At 48.2% G+C, this 20916-nt stretch overlaps 1 protein-coding gene across 5 annotated transcripts in view; it reads left to right on the forward strand.

Annotated features, from left to right (window-relative positions):
- CIT (citron rho-interacting serine/threonine kinase) overlaps positions 1 to 20916 on the forward strand; it is a 429539-nt gene that overhangs the window by 388216 nt on the left and 20407 nt on the right. For all 5 annotated transcript variants that reach the window (XM_082258872.1, XM_082258873.1, XM_082258874.1 and 2 more), the window contains one exon: positions 10907 to 11015. In XM_082258872.1, coding sequence (XP_082114998.1) covers positions 10907 to 11015 — 109 coding nt within the window. The remainder of the gene's footprint in view (positions 1 to 10906; positions 11016 to 20916) is intronic.

Genomic DNA, 20916 nt, shown 5'->3' on the forward strand with positions numbered 1-20916 from the left:
AACTCTTTTGCTGCCAGAGCAATTTCTTATACGTTCATTGAAGGGCACAACTTTTCCTTAGTCTTGACCATAGGGTTATAGTGCCCTCTTAAGGAGTTGACACTAGGCAGAAAAAAAAAAAAAAAAACACAGGGCAGTATGGGCCCTATGGGGAGTCCTAACTGGTAGTCAACCCCCTCTCTAATATAGGCAACTTGTTTTTTTTTTTTTTTTCTACCCGATTCCATAGTCCCCCCCCCCCCCTTTTTTTTTTCCCTTTTCCTTGTGAAAATCCTCAATCAACAGCCAGGGTCGCAGGTTGGATAATCAAATTCAGTAGTCACCCCAGCCTGGCCAGAGCAAACGCATGATGACCACTAGCTACATGCGGGGTCAGCCAGCGAGTTAAATGTCGCAGGGACAAATATGGCCGTGCACTAAACATCCTTGTCACGGTGTTTCCCTGGGCGACAACTCCCCCCACCTAGGTGGGAGACAGTCTCTTGGGTGTGTTACCCACTACTTCTGCAGAACTGGTAAGTGGATGTCCCACTTTTCCATCAGGTGCGGGGGTGTGCTGCAGGCACCCTCTGCTGAGTGTCCTCCTCCTCTCCCCCTTTTCACCTGTGGATGTCCTGGACTGGGCCAGTGGGGCTTCATCCCGTCTGTGGACGGATTCTTGGACTTCTCTCCTGGTGCATTGCTGGCAGCCATCTTGGTGTAGCGGCGGTGGCAATTTGGGGGATTTTGCTTGTGTATGCAGCAGGAATTTTACCTGGGCCTGTTTTGGCTGCCATTTTGGTGGGGAGTGGCTCGGCAGTCATTTTGGGGAGTACCTTTCCCTGTGCAAGTCTGGCCTGGTTATCTCTGGGGTGCTGCCATTTTATTGCCAGTGACCATATTGGTGAGGGCCTTGCGGCAGCCATGTTTCTGTAGCTGAGTGGCCGCAGCCATAGCTTCTAGTTACAGGGCCACATCTTTGCCAGTGTGCATGGCTCACAGGATCTCATCCATTACCCCCATCCTGTATATCTGGAGCTTGTGAAGGACTGGAAGATTTGACCATCATGTTGGGCAATGTTTGATTAGCGTGGTTGCTGGTCTATAATTTGATCAGCTCCACATCCGGTGAGTTCGATCTAGTGGAAATGGTGGAGCACAGATGGTCTGATTTCCTCACGTTTGGACACTTAGAATATATAATTATTGGATCCAAGCACTGGTTGCACTCTTTGCACTTGGGACTTTTTATATGGACTTTTTATGGTATACCTTTTGAGCATTGATTTCTGTATTTAATGCAACTTGATTTGAGTGATTTATTGCACAAAATCTTTTTTTTTTCTGATTTTTTTTTTTTTTAGCTATTGAATTACTGTATTCACTGCACTTGCACTTTTTGGATTGTTGCAATACTGCACTGGTACTTTCAAGGATTATTATATTTTTGTATTACTGCACTTTCCCATAACATTGGTTTCTTTTTACATTCATGACTATTTATTGGCACATCAGCACTTTTTTAAAATCATATACACACACAGTTTAGCACTATTAGCTATTGTTCTAACAGCCCCTTTTTTTGATTGTGGGGAATCACAACTATTTGCGCTGATTATCTCACCCCCCGATCTACAAACCCAATTCCAAAAAAGTTGGGACACTGTACAAATTGTGAGTAAAAAAGGAATAGACTAATTTAAAAATCTCACAAACATATATTTTATTCACAATATAATATAGATAACATATCAAATGTTGAAAGTGAGACATTTTGAAATGTCTTGCCAAATATTGGCTCCTTTTGGATTTCATGAGAGCTACACATTCCAAAAAAAGTTGGGACAGGTAGCAATAAGAGGCCAGAAAAGTTAAATGTACATATAAGGAACAGCTAGAGGACCAATTTGCAACTTATTAGGTCAATTGGCAACATGATTGGGTATAAAAAGAGCCTCTCAGAGTGGCAGTGTCTCTCAGAAGTCAATATGGGCAGAGGATCAGCAATTCCCCCAATGCTGCGGCGAAAAATAGTGGAGCAATATCAGAAAGGAGTTTCTCCGAGAAAAATTGCAAAGAGTTTGAAGTTATCATCATCTACAGTGCATAATATCATCAAAAGATTCAAAGAATCTGGAACAATCTCTGTGCATAAGGGTCAAGGCCAGAAAACCATACTGGATGGTGGTGATCTTCGGACCCTTAGACGGCACTGCATCACATACAGGAATGCTACTGTAATGGAAATCACAACAATGGCTCAGGAATACTTCCAGAAAACATTGTCGGTGAACACAATCCACCGTGCCATTTGATGTTGCCGGCTAAAACTCTATAGGCCAAAAAAGAAGCCATATCTAAACATGATCCAGAACAGCAGACGTTTTCTCTGGGCCAGGGCTCATTTAAAATGGACTGTGGCAAAGTGGAAAACTGTTCTGTGGTCAGATAAATCATAATTTTAAGTTCTTTTTGGAAAACTGGGACGCCATGTCATCCGGACTAAAGAGAACAAGGACAACCCAAGTTGTTATCAGCGCTCAGTTCAGAAGACTGCATCTCTGATGGTATGGGGTTGCATGAGTGCGTGTGGCATGGGCAGCTTACACATCTGGAAAGGGCACCATCAATGCTGAAAGGTATATCCAAGTTCTAGAACAACATATGCTCCCATCCAGATGTCGTCTCTTTCAGGGATGACCTTGCATTTTCCAACATGACAATGCCAGACCACATACTGCATCAATTACATCATGGCTGCGTAGAAGGAGGATCTGGGTACTGAAATGGCCAGCCTGCAGTCCAGATCTTTCACCCATAGAAAACATTTGGCGCATCATAAAGAGGAAGATGCGACAAAGAAGACCTAAGACAGTTGAGCAATTAGAAGCCTGTATTAGACAAGAATGGGACAACATTCCTATTCCTAAACTCGAGCAACTTGTTTCCTCAGTGCCCAGGCATTTGTAGACTGTTATAAAAAGAAGAGGGGAGGCCACACAGTGGTAAACATGGCCTTGTCCCAACTTTTTTGAGATGTGTTGATGCCATGAAATTTAAAATCAACCTATTTTTCCCTTAAAATTATACATTTTCTCAGCTTTAACATTTGATATGTCATCTATGTTGTATTCTGAATAAAATATTTAAATTTGAAACTTCCACATCATTGCATTCTGTTTTTATTCACAATTTTTACAACTTTTTTGGAATCGGGTTTGTATATGTAGCATATCTGCAGTAGATCAGCAGCATTTTTTTTGTGTTCCCTCACCAGTTTTGATTAATTTAACCTCTGAAGTCCTGGGCACCAGATCTTTTTGTTTATTATTCCTCTGTTCTTTTGGACACACTGTCGCGAGCCATTTGTCTCCCAGGTGGAAAAGGTGGTCAGGCACATGGGAAGGAAGAAATTCCCCCCATTCACCCCCTTTCCCCTTGGATGATTCCAAGCCAGAGTCTGGCTCAGCCGCAGCAGGTCCCCCTCTTCCTGCGGACCCAGAGTATGAGATCCCTAATTCTTCTGCCACCAATGCTGTTCGAGACAAAGGCGCTGGTGGTTGCCCTCACAACCCCTGTGTGGGAAACTTTAAAAATTTAGGATACTTCTGGGGCTTCCAAGAAGATGGCTGTCCCTTTTGGTACTCGCAAACAGGCTCATTCTGCAAAGAGTTTCCTGTATCCTGCCTATGCTGATAAATTTATTTACAAAGATTGTGAATGCCAGCATCCTTTTATAGTCCCAAAAAGTTTTTCAGTGTGTTACCCCTTTAAGGAGGCCCTTCTAAATAAGTGGTTCTCTCCTCCTGTCATTGACGCTTCCATTCCTAGGATGAACAAGGCAACCATGATACCAGTGGAGGAGTCTCCTTCCTTCAAGGTAACCCGTAGACAGGAAGGCGGAATCCATCCCCTGCTCTTTGTTTACAGTCGCTGAATCACTTCACCTGGTTTTGGCCATGGCCCTTGTGTCACAGAAGTTCACTGAGTGAGCTAAACTCTTACGCCAAGGTCTTGGTAAGGAGCAAGTCTCCCCAGTCTATGTGGAACTGGCAAAACCAACTGGTCTAGGGAATCAAGTAGGTGTGTGATTCGTCCTTGGATACAGCTCCATTGTTTCCTAGGTTCTCAGTCTCAGCTTTGGTGCTTAGGTGTTGGCCTACTAACCAGACATCTAAGAAAGACTTGGCCAATTTTCCTTTCAAGGGAGAGCTGTTCTTTGGTGCTACCCTTAACGACATCATCAATAATCTTACAGGAAGGAGGAGTACTTTTCTCCTGCATTTCAGGAAAGGGAAGGAGCTTGTGCTTCAAGCAGCATTCGGCAGGCCCTTCGGACAAGGGATACAAGCCCTTCAATGCCCCCCATGGGTGGAGCAAAGCAGGTCCGCAAACTGATTTTGTTGTATAAAAATTCTTTCTTCTCTCCACCAGACAAGTTCTTTTCTTCCAATCTTCATCCTTCCCCATCTTGTCGAGAGATGCTTTACTGGGGGGTGCAGGGTCTGCTTCTCCAGGGTGTGATAGCCCAGTTCCCAAGAGGTTTGAAGGGTTTTACTCCAACCTGTTTACAGTTCCAAAGAAGGAAGGAGCCTGTCCGATCTTGGATGCAGAAGTTTATGATGGAATCCATCCATTTGATGGTGACCTCTCCATGAGGGGGATTTTCTGGCCTTCATAGCTATCAAGGATGCGTACTTTCACGTTCCCATCTGTGCCGGGCACCAGTGCTTCCTACGCTTGGCACTTATATTCAATTTGTGGTGCTCACTTTTGGTCTAGCCTTCACTGCCCGTGTGTTTGTTCAGGTGTTGGGTCCAGTCCTGGCATTCCTGAGACAACAGGGGATTGCCTTGAATGGTCTCCTCCTGCTATTGTAGTCTCACTCTGCCTTGATGGAAAACACGGCGATCACCATGCGCACTCTGTAGGAGTTTGGCTGGGTTCTGAACCAGAAAATGTCGACTGCAGTTCGGTTGCTGCTGTCCCACAGGTGGTCTGTTCTGTGGTTTTGCATGCAGGTTCTTGGCGTCATGGTGTTCAACTTCAAGGGATTCCCTTGTGCGCAGTCCTATATGAGGGTCCTGCAGAAGAAAATCTTATCCAAGTGGGACATGTCTCCTATGTCCTTGGACAGCCAGATACATATGGGATGATCAGGCAAGGCCTTCCTCCTCTGGTGGCTTCGCTTTCCACCTCGTTAAGCCAAGAAGTAATTTCTCCCTCTCCATTGGATGGAGATCATGATGGACACCAGACTGTCCAGGTAAGGGGGAGTTCTGGGTCCACGGTTGGCCCAGGGTTGTTGGACACCAGAAGAGTCTCGGCTATCTATCAGTGTCCTAGAGCTATAGTAGATCAGACTTTGTCTAACCCATTAAATGGAGCGTCTTTGCAGGCGCCTAGTAAGGATCCAGTCAGACAACGCCACAGCACTGGCCTATGTCAATCACCAGGGTGGGAGAAGGAGCTCAGCATTGGAGCTGGAGGCCTAACACATTCTTCAGTGGGCAAAGCTTCATGTCCCGGCTCTCTTTGTCGTGTACATTCCAGGCGTAGAAAACTGTCAGATGGACTACTTCTCCAATGGGGTCACTGCACCCAGACATTTTTTATCTTATCCGTCTGCTGTGGGGCACCCTAGACGTGGGAATACCGTCTAAACAAGAAGGTGTTGAGATTCATAGCGCAAGCAAGGTATTCCCCTTGCGGATGAGCCAGGTGCTCTGGTGGAGCTATTATCAGTTAATTTATGACTTTTCTTCTCTCAAGCTTCTTTCTTGTCTGTTGCGCAGGATAGAGACCGAAGGGATACCGGTCATTCCAGTGGCTCTGGATTGGCCTTGCTGACCCTGGTACGCCGATGTGGTGCGGCTGGTCACGGATCCCCCCTGGTGGTTTTTATGGGTAGATTAAGGTCCAATCTTTCACCATGTCTTACTGTCGCTGGCTTTGATGGACTGGATCCTGAAAGCCAGATTCTGACAGATGGTGTTGTCGGGCTCTGTTATCCTTACCATGTTGATTCTCCCAAAAGATTAACAACTGTACTTGTAAAGGCCTACATTTCATGGTGCGAGGCTGCAGATTTTCATCCACATACCTTCTCGGTTTCTCAGATTTTGGTCTTTTCCCAATGGGGCCTTGAGCACCATTAAAGGCCAGGTTCCTGCCCTTGTGATTTTCTTCCAACATTCTCTGGCCACACAGTCACAGTCCTTGATTCATACCTTTATTCAAGGGGTTCGGCATGAAGCTTCTCCAGTGTGATCTCGGTTACCACCATGCGACCTGAACCTCATTCTATAGGTGCTTCAGAAGCCCCCTTTCAAGAATATTGGGGATCTTCTCTTGGTAACTCTCTCCTAAAAGGTTGCCTTTCTACGTCTGCATCCCTCCTTCCATCTGAAGGTGGTGTCCAATTTTCACCTCAATGAGGACATTGTTCTTCCTTCCCTGTGCCCACACCCTTTACATTCTAAAGAGGTTGCATTGCATTCCTTGGATGTGGTTCGAGAAGTTTACGTATGTATGTCTGCTAAAGTTTCCTTCTGGAGGTTGGATTCTCTTTTTTGTAATTGCAGGCAGCCCATAAAAAGGCTTGGCAGCTTCCTCTTTTTCTGGATGGATCAGGCAGAGGGCTCCTCTTTACTGCTACGGCACATTCCACAAGAGCGATTAGTGCCTCTTGGGCCCTCCAACATCAGGCATCTTTGTTTCAAGTTTGTAAGGCGGCTAACTGGTCATCTGTGCATAGGTTTACCAATTTTCACAAAATTGATGTTTGAGCATCTTTGGATGCATGTTTTGGCACAGGTGGCTGTTTGAGGTTCCTTGCGCCTTTTCTGAGGGTTCTCGGTTGTTTTTGAACATTCTTGATCTGGTTGCCCACCACATCACAGCTTTGCTTTGGGATGTCCCTGCAGTCAAGATTAAGAAAGAGCTGTGTCCTTCGGTAAATGTAAGAGAAAATGTATTTCTTTTTTTTTAATCCTCAATAAATCCCTTTCTCTTTTATTCATCGACGAACACAGCTCTCCATAAATCATAACTACTAGGTTGGTATATAACCCCCCCCCCCCCTTTCTGCTCTAGGTGATCAGTTTTAATCTGTCTAGTTGGCAGTAAGGACCTAGGCTCCCGACTGGGATCTCTGATCCTAGCAATTTTTTCTCTTTCCTTGCATCTTTTTTGTTTTTTCTCTTGGGCAATTTTTTCCTTTTAGATTTAATTTTTTTCCTCTTTTTATTATTTTTTTCCCGTAAGATCTACAATCAACTGGGCGACGGGCTGGATAATCTAGGTTCCAGTGGTCCCCCCAGCCCAGCCAGCAAGCGCGTGCAGACCGCAGCTACGCGCAAGGTCGGCCGTGACATTGCCTCACGGACAGAGGCTGGCATGCGAATTAAACGTCTCACAGGGTTGCATACAACTAGGCTTGGGTCTGAGTCGCAGCGGCCCCTTGGCCAACAGCTCCCCTAAGTTGGTAGCGAGGATTCTGTCTGGAGCATTACCCACACCATGGAAGGGTAAGTACAGTCCCCCTCTCCCCTTTTTGCTGGGATCTCTGGTCTGGCGTATTTTTGCTGGGATCTCTGGTCCTGGCAATATTTTCCTTTTAAATGGAATTCTTTTCCTCTTTTTATTATTTTGTTTCTGTAAGATCTACAATCAAGTGCCGGACTTGGTGACGAACTGGATAATCTAGATCCTTAAGATCCCCCCAGTCCGACCAACGAGCGCATGCAGACTGCAGCTCCGCGCTAGGTCGGCTGCGACATAGCCCCACCGGACAGGGGCTGGCCTGCAAGTTAAATGCTTTGCGAGGACGCATATGACCAGGTTTCGGCCCGAGTCGCAGCGTTCCTCTTGCCCGACAGCCCCCCTTTCTTTGGCGAGGGGTTCTGTCTGGAGCGTTGCCCGCCTTTTTCCTGGTATGGTGAGTAGCTGTCCCCCCTCTCTCTCTTGAGGGTTTAGGGGTGGACGCAAGCCCCTTCATGGGACGGTCGGACCACTGGGTTCCCCTCCTTACCGTTAGGCACCCCCTCACCTGTCCCCCCCCCCATCCTGCCCCCTCCCTCCACTATTGCCGGGGCTGTGTGGGTGGTCTGGTACACCTCCCGGGGTTGGGGCAGGGCACTATGCTGACGGGAAGGGGGGGGGGTGTTGCTGCCGGTGACCAGACGGTTAGCTGGTTTTCTTGGTGAGGGCTCCTGCCAAGGCAGCCCTGTCCTACCTGTGCCTGTCCTGAGGTCTAGGGATCCCTCCTGGGTCCCTGGAAGCCTCATAGTGGTGCGTGGGGCCGCCATTTTCTTGTAGTCTTTGTGCTGCAATGCACAGAGGCCATTTTGAGGTGGTTTTCTATAGAAAATCGCGGCGGCCATAACAGTGGAGCCCTATGGGCGACGCTTAGGAAATGAGACTTACTATTTGTGCTTATGGATGGGTCTCAGATGGGCTTGTCTGCTTGTTCCTCTGCAACCATTTCCAGATGGATCAGACAGACGGTGATTCAAGTCTATTCCATCAGGAGTCAGGTTCCTCCTTTCCATATCAAGGCGCACTCTACTTGGGCGCTCAGTTCCTCCTGGGCCTTCCGTCATCAGGTCGTTGGTGCACACTTTCACAACGTTCTATAAACTGGATGTGTTGGCATGTGTGGATGCCTCTTTTGGCTGCAAGGTTTTGTAGGCTGCTGTTTAGAGTATTGGGTCCTCTTTGAGAGTGCATTGTTTTTTTTCAGGTGGGCTCCAGTTGTTTTGGTTGAGCCCCTGTTGCCTGGTTGGCTACTGTTTTTAGCCTTGGGAATTTTTTGCTGTTCCCACCCCTCATGTTTAACACTGCTTTGGGACTTCCCAATGGTTAAAAATATCAGGAGCTGTGTCCGTGAATGAACGAAAGAGAAAATGGGATTTTTGACTTACTGTAAAATGAATTTCTCTGACGTTCATTGATAGACACAGCACCCACCCCTCTGTAGAGTTTTATTTTCTCTGACACTGCTTGTAACAAAACTGAGTACCTATAGCAGAGAGAGGGCGTATACCCCCTGGGATTGCCCATAGGCATAGCCAGACTTTCTTTCTGCCTAGTGTCCTACTCCTGTACAGGGCAGTATAACCCAATGGTTAAGAATATCAGGAGCTGTCTGTCAATGAACATCAGAGAAATGGATTTAACGGTAACTCAAAAATCCCATTTTATTTTTTTGTGTTTTTTTATGTTACTTTAACTTTGTAAAACGTTTTTTTTTTTTTCCTACATAACTTGATTTCTATTGCATAGGGGATCAATAGCAGCATGAAAACTTAAATAGCTTGTGAAATCTTCTCTTTACTGAGACATCAGAAGTCTATTATTCCCCCATGTCTTCCCTACGGTCCACTGAAGCTAATGGAGGTCATGCTCCATTAACTCCTTTTCAAGCCAGCGATCATGGAAAATTAAATCTCTGAACCCGTTAGTAAAGTAATACTTGTCACTTCACAGTTCATTCCCCAGTGGGAGGATCAGAAAAAGGATGTTTAGTGAGCTCCTTCCATCCTACCCAGTGACACCTGTCAATTTTGGTCCTTGGACTGCAGGTAGGATGGTGGAGCCCTGGAATACATGATAAGGGCATGCAGTGTAAAGGGGAAAGCCAACAGTCGGCTTGTAAAGTATACACACAAAATTTCACACTTACTGGTCTTTATCTGCAGGTAAAAAAAAAAAAAAGCCTAAATAAACAAAAAAACGATGCATCTACTCCATTTAAGGATTGGTCACCTGCAATATATTACATTACACATTGAAAAAAAGTCATTCTATTTTAATCAATATTCTATTTTTGTTTTTGGGTTTAATATGGCTTTTACAGATACACTCACTGAAAAGGTTTTTATTGACCTGAATACTAAATTACTAAATCTTATTTAATCTTTATTCATAGAATCTTAGTCATCCAACACAATTAAGATTTGGGTCAAATGGAAGTGAGATTCCTCCCTGCTGTCTTCAGAGGAATAATTGGGGGAGGGGGTCCTAAAAAGTATTTGGATACAGTTATAGCCTCTAGGGACAAGCTGATCCAGATACATTATTTATACCACACATTTCGCACAATGAGTGTGTACAATAATGAGAATCACATTAAATAACTCTTTTCAACTTATTTTGTGGGCTTGCTCTCTAGTGTTTCCCTTCTGTTCGAAGGTCTTCTTCTGTTCTTAATTTAAGTATAATTGCTTTTTGTTTACTAATATGTGCATAGTGCATGTATTAAAATTGGGCATATTGGTAAACTTATATAGTCTTTTCTAAATAAAACCAATATAAGCTTACCTTTAAGAGCATAAATCCTAATCAATTCTGGAACACATGGGTGGATCTGACCTCAGATGTACCACACATAATCTGGATAAAAGAAAATATCACTGCTTATAGTCCTGCACACTGAGCGTTAAAACTGCTGCTTTTTGTGGCGTCTTGCTTTTTTTCTGCCTCTAAACGCCCCTCGATTTTATCTTGTGTGTCCATGCACACAAAGGCGTTTGGAGGCAGAAAAAATAAACCACTGACATTGTGTCCAGTAGCAAGAGTATTTTGGCAGAAAAAGCACTTGACGCGTCTAAATGTGCTTTAGCACTAGGCGCATTAAGCTCTTGAGCATTAGTTAATTTCAAATTACCAGAATAAATTATTATTCTGGCCAATATAATGAATGCCCAAGTGCATGATGCGTCTAGATGCGCTTACGTACGTCATGCCAAAACGCTTCCTGGAAGAAATAGAGCAGCTGGCAAATGCCATGTGTGCATGCGGCCATATACTGTATAACGCTGGAGACCAGAATAGAAAGCTTTAAAGACTGATTTTTACATTTAATTTTAGATTTTCAATGTGCCAATCAATTAATACATTTCTGATGTGGTTTCATGTTTTATAGGAAATTGAAACTTCTGAACCATGCAGCTGTATTTATTTCACTGGCTACAGCATCATCATTGGAACTAACAAATTCTATGAGATTGAAATGAAGCAATATACTCTTGAAGGTGAGATATGGATGTTTTTATTGAGGTAACCTAAAGACAGGGGGCCTTCTAATTACATTTTCTGTGCAGCTGAACTCTGGCTTTCTGTTGAATGATCAATGAGGATGTCAGACCCAGGGCTGTGACCTCTGGCTTTAATGAAAAGCAATGAATTTTAAATTTTTCATTAAACCAACGCTGATTTGACAATTTTAAGAGATTTATGATGAGACAAGTATGTAGGTTAGTGGGGGGTGGGAGTCGTCCCACTGGCCACTATTGAGGCATGGGAGGCAGCCGAAGTGGAACCAGAAAACATAGTTAATATTTACATACCAGGACATACACACATTGTAGGTAAAAAATATTTTCTCTTTCGTTCTCTTTTCGTTGACGGAAACAGCTCCTGGTATTTATAACCATTGGGTTATACTGTCACCTACAGGAGTAGGACAGAGTAGGCAGAACAAAAATTCTGGCTACACCCATGGGCAGTCCCAGGGGGTATACTCTCTCTGTCTGCTATAGCCACTCAGTTTTTTTTTTTTTTTTGCATAATCAGGAGTAAGGACCTAGTTCCTTGCTGGGATCTTTGGTCCTGGCAAAATGTTTTAGATAGAAAATTTTTTCCTCCTGGATTTTTCCTTTGAGATCTACAATCAACTGCCAGACTGGGCAAAGGGCTGGATAATCTAGATCCAGACCTCAGCTCAGCGCTAGGTCGGCCACGACATAGCACCACTGGATGGATGCTGGCCTGTGAGTTAAAGGCCTCGGGAGGTCGCAAACGACTGGGTCTCGGCCCAAGCCGCATCGTTCCTCCTGGCCGACAGACCCCCCCCCCCCATTTCAATTGACAGGGGTTCTGTCTGGAGTGGTGCCCGTCTGGTTCCTGGTATGGTGAGTAGCTTTCCCCCCTCTCCCCCCTGGAGGGTTTTGGGGTGGATGTGGGCCCCTCCTTGGGACGGTCGGACACCTGGGTTCCCCTCCTCCCTGTTAGAAACACCCCTCCCCTTGCTGAGTCCCTCATCCTGCCCCCCCCCACACGCTGGGGCTGTTTGGGTGGTCTGGCCACTTTCCTGGGGTGGGGGTAGGGCGCTGACTAGTGATGGGGCCGGGAGGGGGGGGGATCAACTGTGTTTGTGGGGGGGGGGGATTGTATCTAGTGGGGGCTCCTGCCAGGGACCCCATCCTGCCTGGATCTGTCTTTGAGGCCTGGTCTCCCAATCCTGGGTCCCTGTATGCCTTGCGGTGCCATGCGGGGCTGCCATTTTGTTGTAGTCTGTGTGTTCCCTACACAGCCGCCATTTTGCTGTGGTTTGCCATTGAAAATAGCGGCGGCCATGACAGTGGAGCCCTGTGGGTGGCGATTTCAGTGGTGGGAGCCCCTCCTCATCCCCTGATGTTGAATCTTGGATCATTATACTTCCTGACCGCCGCACGTCCTGGTGGCTGCAGGAGCTTGTCTCTGCGCATGATGAGTCTGGTGGGGTCCTCTCCTTCTTCTTCTTGGCACTTTGTGCCTGGCGACCGGGAGGTGCTGCCAGCGTGGTGGGGGTTGTCCCTTAGCAGTGTTTTACACTTTTTTGTCCCCCTGGTGACCCATGGAGTCTTTGGAGCACATTTACCCATCTGATCCCCTCTGTGAGGCTGCCGGGCTCAACGGGACCCAACTATCCATCCATGCACTGATTGTAGTGCTGGAGTCCCTTGTGTCCCTGGTGGAGGTGGCTTGTGGATGACGGGCTAGCAAAAAGGGCCCTCCGCCTTCCCCTGCCTCATCTGTCTCATCAGATCCTGAATCTGATTTGGCCGCCACGGACGTGGGTCACCCTGCTGGGTCAGCAACCACGCGCCCGGAATCCTCTGATAGTCAGGGATGATTCCTCCATGTCTGCGACCCCGCATGAAAAGGTGATGGTGGATGCACTGTGATTGTATCTGTGCGTGAGACCCCGAAGATTGAGGATGCAGCTGAAGCTGAGATGGAGGAGCAGGTACCCTTTGGCACCCACAAGCTATCTAAAGGTGCAAAGGTATTTTCTTTCCTTGCCTATTTTAACAGAATTGTCGCTAAAGAGTTGGGACGACCAAAGCGTCTCCATGGGGTCCCTAAGCGCTTTACTAGGTGTTACCCTATGAGGAGTCCCTTCTTAAGAAGTGGACTGTGCCAGCGGTGGTGGACCCTCCGGTTTCCAGATTAAACAAGGCAACCATGATCATGGTTGAAAAGCTGACCGGAAGGTGGAGGCTGTGGCCAGCCATGTGTACGCTCTGGCTGGTTCGGCAATGAGGCCGGTATTCACCATTGCCCTAGTGTTGCAAACTCTGACCGAGTGGGCTAAGCTCTTATGTCGTGACCCGGAGGGAAACCCCCCCCCCCCGGCTTTGTTAAGCTGGCAGACCAGGGGCTGCAGTTTATCTGTGATACCTCTTTGGATGCGGCCCTGATAGCTCGCCTCTCTGTTTTAGGAGTGGTCCTTTAGCGTGTCTTTTGGCTCAAGTGCTGCTTTGCGGTTCAGACTTCAAAAAAGGCCTTGATTGACCGATCTTCCTTTCCAAGGAGATGGCCTGTTTGGAGCTACCCTGGATGACATCAATAAAGGTCTGACAGGGGGAAGAGTATTTTTCTTCAGCAAGCTACTAAGGGCAAGGAACCTCATCGTAGACGTGGGCCTTCCTTCTCAGCTCATAGGAAGTTTTTTTCGTCCCTCAGGGTCGACTGACAAGGGCTCGAAGCCTTTCAGGGCCTCTTCAGGAGGATCCAAATGAACCTGGTCTGGCAAGCCAAGATCGGGCTTCTTCAGACCCATGGACAAGGCTCCTTCAGCATGAAGCTACGCCCTCACCCGTATCAGGGGTGGGGGGAAGTCTTCACTGGTTTCTGGACCCATGGACTTCCCTAGTGCAAAACAAGTGGGGTCCACAAAGTGATTCAGTCCAGCTACAAGTTTAAGTTTCACTCTTGTTCCCCGGCAAGATTTCTTCCTTCCAACTTGTGCCTGTCCCCAGACCGCTTACAGGGCCTGTTTGGGGCAGTACAAGACATGTTCCTTCAAGGGTTGATTGTTCCGGTTCCGATTTTTTAAAGGTTTTCAGGGTTTTTACTCCAACCTGTTCACAGTACCCAGGAAGAAAAACAAAGTGCGCCCAATCCTTGACCTCAAGGCGCTGAACTGCTTTGTGCAGGCACAGAAGTTCAGAACGGAGTCCATTCGAATGATGGTGGCATAAATGCATCAGGGGGATTTCCTCGCCTCTATTGTTATCAAGGTTGCCTACCTTCACATTCCAGTGTGTGCCAGTTACCAGCGTTTTCTCCGCTTTGCTGTGGGAGAGGAGCATTATCAGTTTGTGGCATTACCCTTTGGTCTCGCCTCTGCTCCTCGGGTCTTCACAAAACTGTTAGTCTCAGTGCTAGCCTTGCTACGCCAACTGTGGATCATGGTACTGGGCTACTTGGACGATCCTTCTGCGAGCGGAGTCTCCCTCTGCTCTGGTGGACAACCTGGACATCACAATCCAGACTCTGCGGGAGTTCGGCTGGATTCTGAACTTTCAGAAGTCTGCTCTAGTTCCACCCATAAAGCTGGACTATCTGGGCCTGACTCTGGACTTGGCCTTAGCCAGAGTGCTCCTTCCTCTGGACAATCTCCAGAAATTCCAGGCTGCAATTCGTCTCCTGCTGTCCAACAGATGGTCGTCGCTCCGGACATGCATGCAGGTGCTGGGCCTGATGGTGTCTACCTTCGAGGCGGTTCCGTTTGCACAGTTCCATACAAGGTCCCACAAAAGGAGATTCTGACTAAATGGGACAAGACTCCCTAGTCTCTGAAATATCAGATCCGGCTGAGTCGGGGAACGAGGTAGTCCTTGATATGGTGGCTTCGTTCTCCAGCGCTTCGGCTGGGAAAATCCTTCCTCCCCTTGTATTGGACAGTGGTTACCAGGGATGCCAGCCTCTCCGGCTGGGGAGACATCCTCAGCAAGCATTCTGCTCAGGGGATCTGGACGCTGGAAGATTCCAGACTACCGATCAATGTCGCGGAACTCCGAGTGATCAGACTGTCTGGATCTGAACAGATCGTCTTCAGGGTTGTCCAGTGCGCATTCAATTGGACAATGCCACAACCGTGGCTTATGTCAATCATCAAGGGGGCACAAGAAGTGTCTCTGGAGGTAGCCAGCATACTAAGGTGGGCAGAACGGTTCGTTACAGCCCTCTCCGCCGTACACATTCCTGGGGTGGAAAATTGGAAGGTGGATTATCTCAGTTGGCAGGGGTTGAACCACAGGGAGTGGTCCCTTCATCCGAAGGTGTTTCATCAGCTGTGTCTCCGGTGGGGCCCTCCCAAGATGGATCTGTTGGCGTCTCGGCTCAACAATAAGCTGCAGAGGTTTGTGGCTCGCTCAAGGGATCCTCTGACGGACGCCACAGGTGTGCTGGTGGCCCAGTGGGGCCTTATCGGCTGATTTACACCTTCTTTCCTCTCAAGCTTCTGCCCAGACTTCTATGTAGGATCAAGGCAAAAGGGATTCCGGTCATCTTATTGGCTCTGGACTGGCCTCGCTGGGCTTGGTATGCCAATCTGGTGCAGCTGGATGCTGAGTTCCTTAGAAGCTTCCTCTCTGAGTTCCTCTCAGAGAGGATCTTCTGTCCTAAGGACTGATCTTCCATCCTGCTTTACAGTCGCCGCCTTTGATGGCTTGGCCGTTGAACACCAGATGCTGAAGGATAGGGGATCATCGGTGTTGGTGATTCCTACCCCGTTGAAAGCTAGGAAATCTACTTCTAGGAAGATCTACCATTGTACGTGGAAGACGTACATTGCGTGGTGTTAGTCTCTTGGGATTCCTCCTCGCTCCTTCTCGGTGGCTCGGATCTTAACCTTCCTTCAACAGGGGGTTGAACAGAAATTGGCCTTGAGTACCATCAAGGGCCAGGTGTCGGCTTTGGCGGTCTTCTTCCAACAACCTTTGGGCACACACTCCCTGCTGCGTACCTTTCTTCAGTGTGTCCTACATTTGGTTCCTCCAGTGCGGGCTGCGTTGCCGCCTTGGGATCTTAATTTGGTGTTTTCAGGCCTGCAGAAGCCTCCTTTTGAAGTTATTTGGGAGATTACCCTGCTTACGTTGTCTCACAAGGTGGCATTTTTAGTGGTTATCACTTCTGCGCGCAGGGGGGCAGAACTGGTGGCATTATCCTGTCGTTCACCCTACCTGGTGATTCACAGGGATAAGGTGGTTCTTCGCCTCTGTCTGTCGTTTCCTCCAAAGGTTGTCTCTGATTTTCGTTTGAATGAAGACGTGTTGCCTTCCCTGTGTCCCAGGCCTAAACATCAGAAGAAAATTGCCTTGCATGCCTTGGATGTGGTCCGGGCAATTAGGTTGTACCTGGCAGCTACGGAGTCTTTCAGGAAGTCAGACTCTCTATTTGTGCTCACAGATGGACCTCGAAAAGGGTTGCCTGCTTCCTCTTCAATCATTTCCAGATGGATCAGACAGACGTTGGTTCAGGCCTCTTCCATCAGGGATCAGGTTTCTCCTTTCCCTGTCAAGGCACACTCTACCAGGGCGCTTAGTGCCTCCTGGGCCTTCTGTCATCAGGTGTCAGTGACACAGGTTTGCAAGGCGGCCACCTGGTCATCGGTGCACACTTTCACAAAGTTCTATGAAGTGGATGTGTTGGCATCTGCAGATACTTTCCTTGGCCGCAAAGTTTTGCAGGCTGCTGTTGAGAGGACCTGACCCTTATTGAGGGTTTATTGTTTTTTTCAGGTGGGCTCCGGTTGTTAGGTTTAGCCCCTGTTGGCTAATGTTCAGCCTTGGGATTTTTTTGGTTGTTCCCAACCCTCATCTTTAATACTGCTTTGGGACGTTCCAATGGCTATGAATACCAAGAGCTGTGTCCATCAATGAACATCAGAGAAATGGATTTTACGGTCAAAAATCCCATTTTCTCTTTTGTATATTGATGGACACAGCTCCTTAGGATTTTTGACCATTGGGTTATACTGCCCTCTACAGGATTAGGACACTAGGCAGAAAAATAACTCGACTATGCCTATGGGAAGTCCCAGAAGGTATACTCCTCCCTCTCTGTTATAGGTACTCAGTTTTTTTCTGCCTAGGACCTAGTTTCTTGCTGGGATCTTTGATCCTGGCAATTTTTTTCCTTTAGATTTTTTTTCTCCTGTTTTTTTTTCCTGTGAGATCTACAATCAACTGCCGGACTGGGCGAAGGGCTGGATAATCTGGATCCAGTGGTCATCTCAGTCTGGGCAGTGAGCGCACACAGACCGCAGCTCTGCGCTAGGTCAGCCGCAACATGGCTCCACTGGATGGGGGCTGGCCTGCGAGTTAAATGCCTCGTGAGGATGCATACGACCTGGCCTCGGCCTGTGTTGCAGCATTCCTCCTGACTGACAGCCCCCCCCCTCCCCACCATTTCAATGGAGAGGTGTTCTGTATGGAGCGGTGCCCGCCTGGTTCCCGGTATGGTAAGTAGCTGTCCCCCTCTCCCCCTGGCGTGTATTGGGGTGGACGGGGGCCCCTTCCTGGAACATTCGGACCCCCCGGGTTCCCCTCCATCCTGTTAGCCCCCCCCCCTGTCTTCTGGTGGTCCCTGTGGGTCATCTAGCCTCCCATCCACCCCCTCCCTCTCTCTCAACCCATCTGGGGTAGTGTGGTGGTTTGGGCTGGTTTTTCGGGCTGGGGCAAGGTGTTGTATTGGCGACTGGGCTATCAGCTAGGGAGGGATTGTACCTGGTGGGGGCTCAGTGCCCGGTTCCCTCCTTCCCTCTGGTGCCTTTCCTGGGCCCCAGGGATCCCTCCTGGAGCCACGCAGGGTGGCCATTTTGTCATAGCCTATATTGTGTATAGGCCGGGGGCAATGTTTGTGTAGTCCGGTGGCCATTTTTCATTGGTACAGATATGAATAAGCGGCAGCCATTATAGTCGAGGCCCTGGGTGGCAATTTCAGATGTGGGAGCCCCTCCTTGTCCCCTGGTGCTGACTCCTGTGTCTCTTTTTTTCCTTGGACACCGCACATGGAGGGCAGTTTATCTTGGTACTGCCAGTGCCTGTGTGGTGAGTCTGGTGGGATCCTCCCTCTCTCGGCTGCAGGACTGTGGGGTGCTCTGTTGCTGGTAACTGGGTGGTGGTGTCCCTTAGCAGTGTTTTACATGGAGTCTTTGGACCATGTTTCTCAACCTGACATCTCTCAGAGGCTGCGGGGCCTTCGGGGTCCCAACCTCACATTGATGCACTGACGGCGGTCCTGGAGTCCTGAGTGTCCCAGGTGGACGTGGTTTATGGGCGACGGGACTAGCAAAAAAGCATCCCCTGCCTCATCTGCATCAGATCCTGAATCGGATTCAACCATCGCAGACGTGGCCCACCCTGCTGGGTCTGCGGCCAAGCGCCCTGATTTTTCGGTAGTGAGGATGATTTCTCCATTCCTGTTGCTGCACACCAGAAGATGTTAGTGGAGGCACTGATTTTGTCTGTGTGTGAAACTTTAAAAATGGAGAACGCAGCTGCGGCAGAGACGACGGTCCCATTTGGCACTCACAAGCTGTCTAGAGCATCAAAGGTGTTTCCTTTTCCATCCTAGTTTGACAGATTTGTTGCAAGAGTGGGGATGTCCAAAACGTCCCTTTGTGGTTCCTAAACGCTTTGTGATGAGGTACCATTTGAAGAGTTCCTCTTTAAAAAGTGGACTGTTCCACCACTGGTGGACCCCCCCGGTTTCCAGGTTAAATAAGGGGACCATGATCCCAGTTGAGGAATCATCGGCCTTTAAGGATCCAGATGACAGAAAGGCAGAGGATGTGGCCCGCAATATGTTCACTGTTCCACTTAGGCCGGTCTTCACCATTGCCCTGGAGTTGCAAACTCTGACCGAGCGGGTTAAACTTTAACGCATGAGCTAGAGGGTGAGCAGTTCCCCCCTGCCTTTGCTGAGCTGGCGGACCAGTTGGTCCAGGGACTACACTTTATATTTAATGTCTCTTTGGATGCAACTCCCTTGTTTTCTACATGGTCTGTTTCGGCAGTGGTACTTGGGTGCGTTTAAAGCCTCTTTGGATGCAGCTCCACTGATTTCTACATTGTCTGTTTCGGCAGTGGTACTTGGGCACGTATTATGGCTTAAGAGTTGGTCTGCGGACCAGACCTTATCTGATCTACCTTTTCAGAGAGATCACCTGTTTGGGGATACCCTGGATGACATCATTAAGAGTCTCACAGGGGGGAAGAGTACTCTTTTTTTTCTGCAGGTTGGTAAGGGTAAGGAACCATGTCGTAGGCGTGGCCCATTCTTCTCAGCTCACAAGAAGTTTTTTCATCCCTCAGGGTCCGCTGACAAGGGTTCAAAATCTTTTAAGTCCTTTTCAGGAGGTTACAAGTGGCCTTGGTCTGACAAGCTGAGAGCGAGATTCTCCAGACGAGGCTCCTTCAGCATGAAGGTGCGCCCTCACCCGTGCCTGGGGTGGAGGAATGTCTTTGCTGGTTTCCGGGCCCGTTGACCTCCTTGGTGCAAGACCAGTGGGTCCACGAAGTTATACAGTCTGGCTACAAGATCGAGTTTCGTTCTTACACTCTGGAAAAGTTCTTTCCTTCCAATGTGCACCTGTCCCCCGACCAATTGCAAGCTCTCTTTGGGGTGGTGCAAGACCTGCTGCATCAGGGTGTGATTGTCCTGGTTCTGACCTTGGAAAAGTTTTAGGGTTTTTATTCAAACCTGTTCACAGTCCCAAAGAAAGAGGGCAAGGTGCATCTGATTCTGGATCTCAAGTCCCTGAACTATTTTGTGCGGGTACAGAAGTTCAGGATGGAGGCCATTCACACGATAGGGGCATCCCTCCATCAGGTGGATTTTCATGCCTCTATCGACATCAAGCATGCTTACTTGCACATTCCAATCTGTGCCCGTCACAAGCTCTTCCTCCGCTTTGCTGTAGGAGAGGAGGGGAGGAGCATTATCAGGAGCATTATCCAGCATTATCTAGCTTCATAAAAGTGTTGGCCCTAGTTCCGGCGTGGCTACGCCAGTGGGGGAATCAGAGTACTGGGCTACCTGGATGACCTCCTCCTGCCAGGGGAATACTCTGCTGCTCTGGTGGACAACGTGGAGATCACTATACAGACCTTGAGGAAGTTCCGCTGCCTTCTGAATTACCAGATGTCTGCTCTGATTCCATCCATAAAATTGGATTATTTGGGTCTGGCTCTCTACTCATCTCTAGCGAGAGTGTTCCTCCCTCTGAACAAACTCCAGAAGTTGCATGCTGCGATTCATCTCCTGCTGTCCATCAGATGGTCATCCCTCCGGACTTGCATGCAGGTGTTGGGCCTAATGCTATCTACTTGTGAGGCGGTTCTGTTTGTATAGTTCCATATGAGGTCCCTGCAAAAGGAGATCTTGGCCAAATGAGACAGGTGTCTGAAGTCTCTGGACAATCACATCGGGCTGGCCTGGGAAACCAAAGGGTCTCGTCTGGTGGCTTTGCTCTCTGACTCTTCAACAGGGCAAATCCTTTCTGCCCTTACATTGGACAGTGCTTATCACGGATGCCAGTCTGTCTGGGTAAGGAGGTCTCCTGGGTAGGAGCTCCGCTCGGGGTGTTTGGACACTGGAAGAGTCCAGACTACTGATAAATGTTCTGAAACTCCAAGCGATCAGGCTGTGCCTGGATGGCTGGACAATTTGTCTTCAGGGGTGTTCAGTGGGGATTCAGTCAGACAACACCAAGGCCATGGCTTATGTCAATCACATGGGTGGAACAAGAAGTATGTTGGCAGCTCTGGAGGTAGCCGGAATTCTACGGGGTGTACGCTTCGTTCGCTGCCCCCTCCGTTGTACACATTCCAGGGGTGGAAAGCTGGCAGGCGAATTATCTCAGTAGGCAGGCGTTGGACC

This window comes from Pelophylax lessonae (genome assembly GCF_965119305.1).
Source record: "Pelophylax lessonae genome assembly, chromosome: 1".
NCBI lineage: Eukaryota > Metazoa > Chordata > Amphibia > Anura > Ranidae > Pelophylax > Pelophylax lessonae.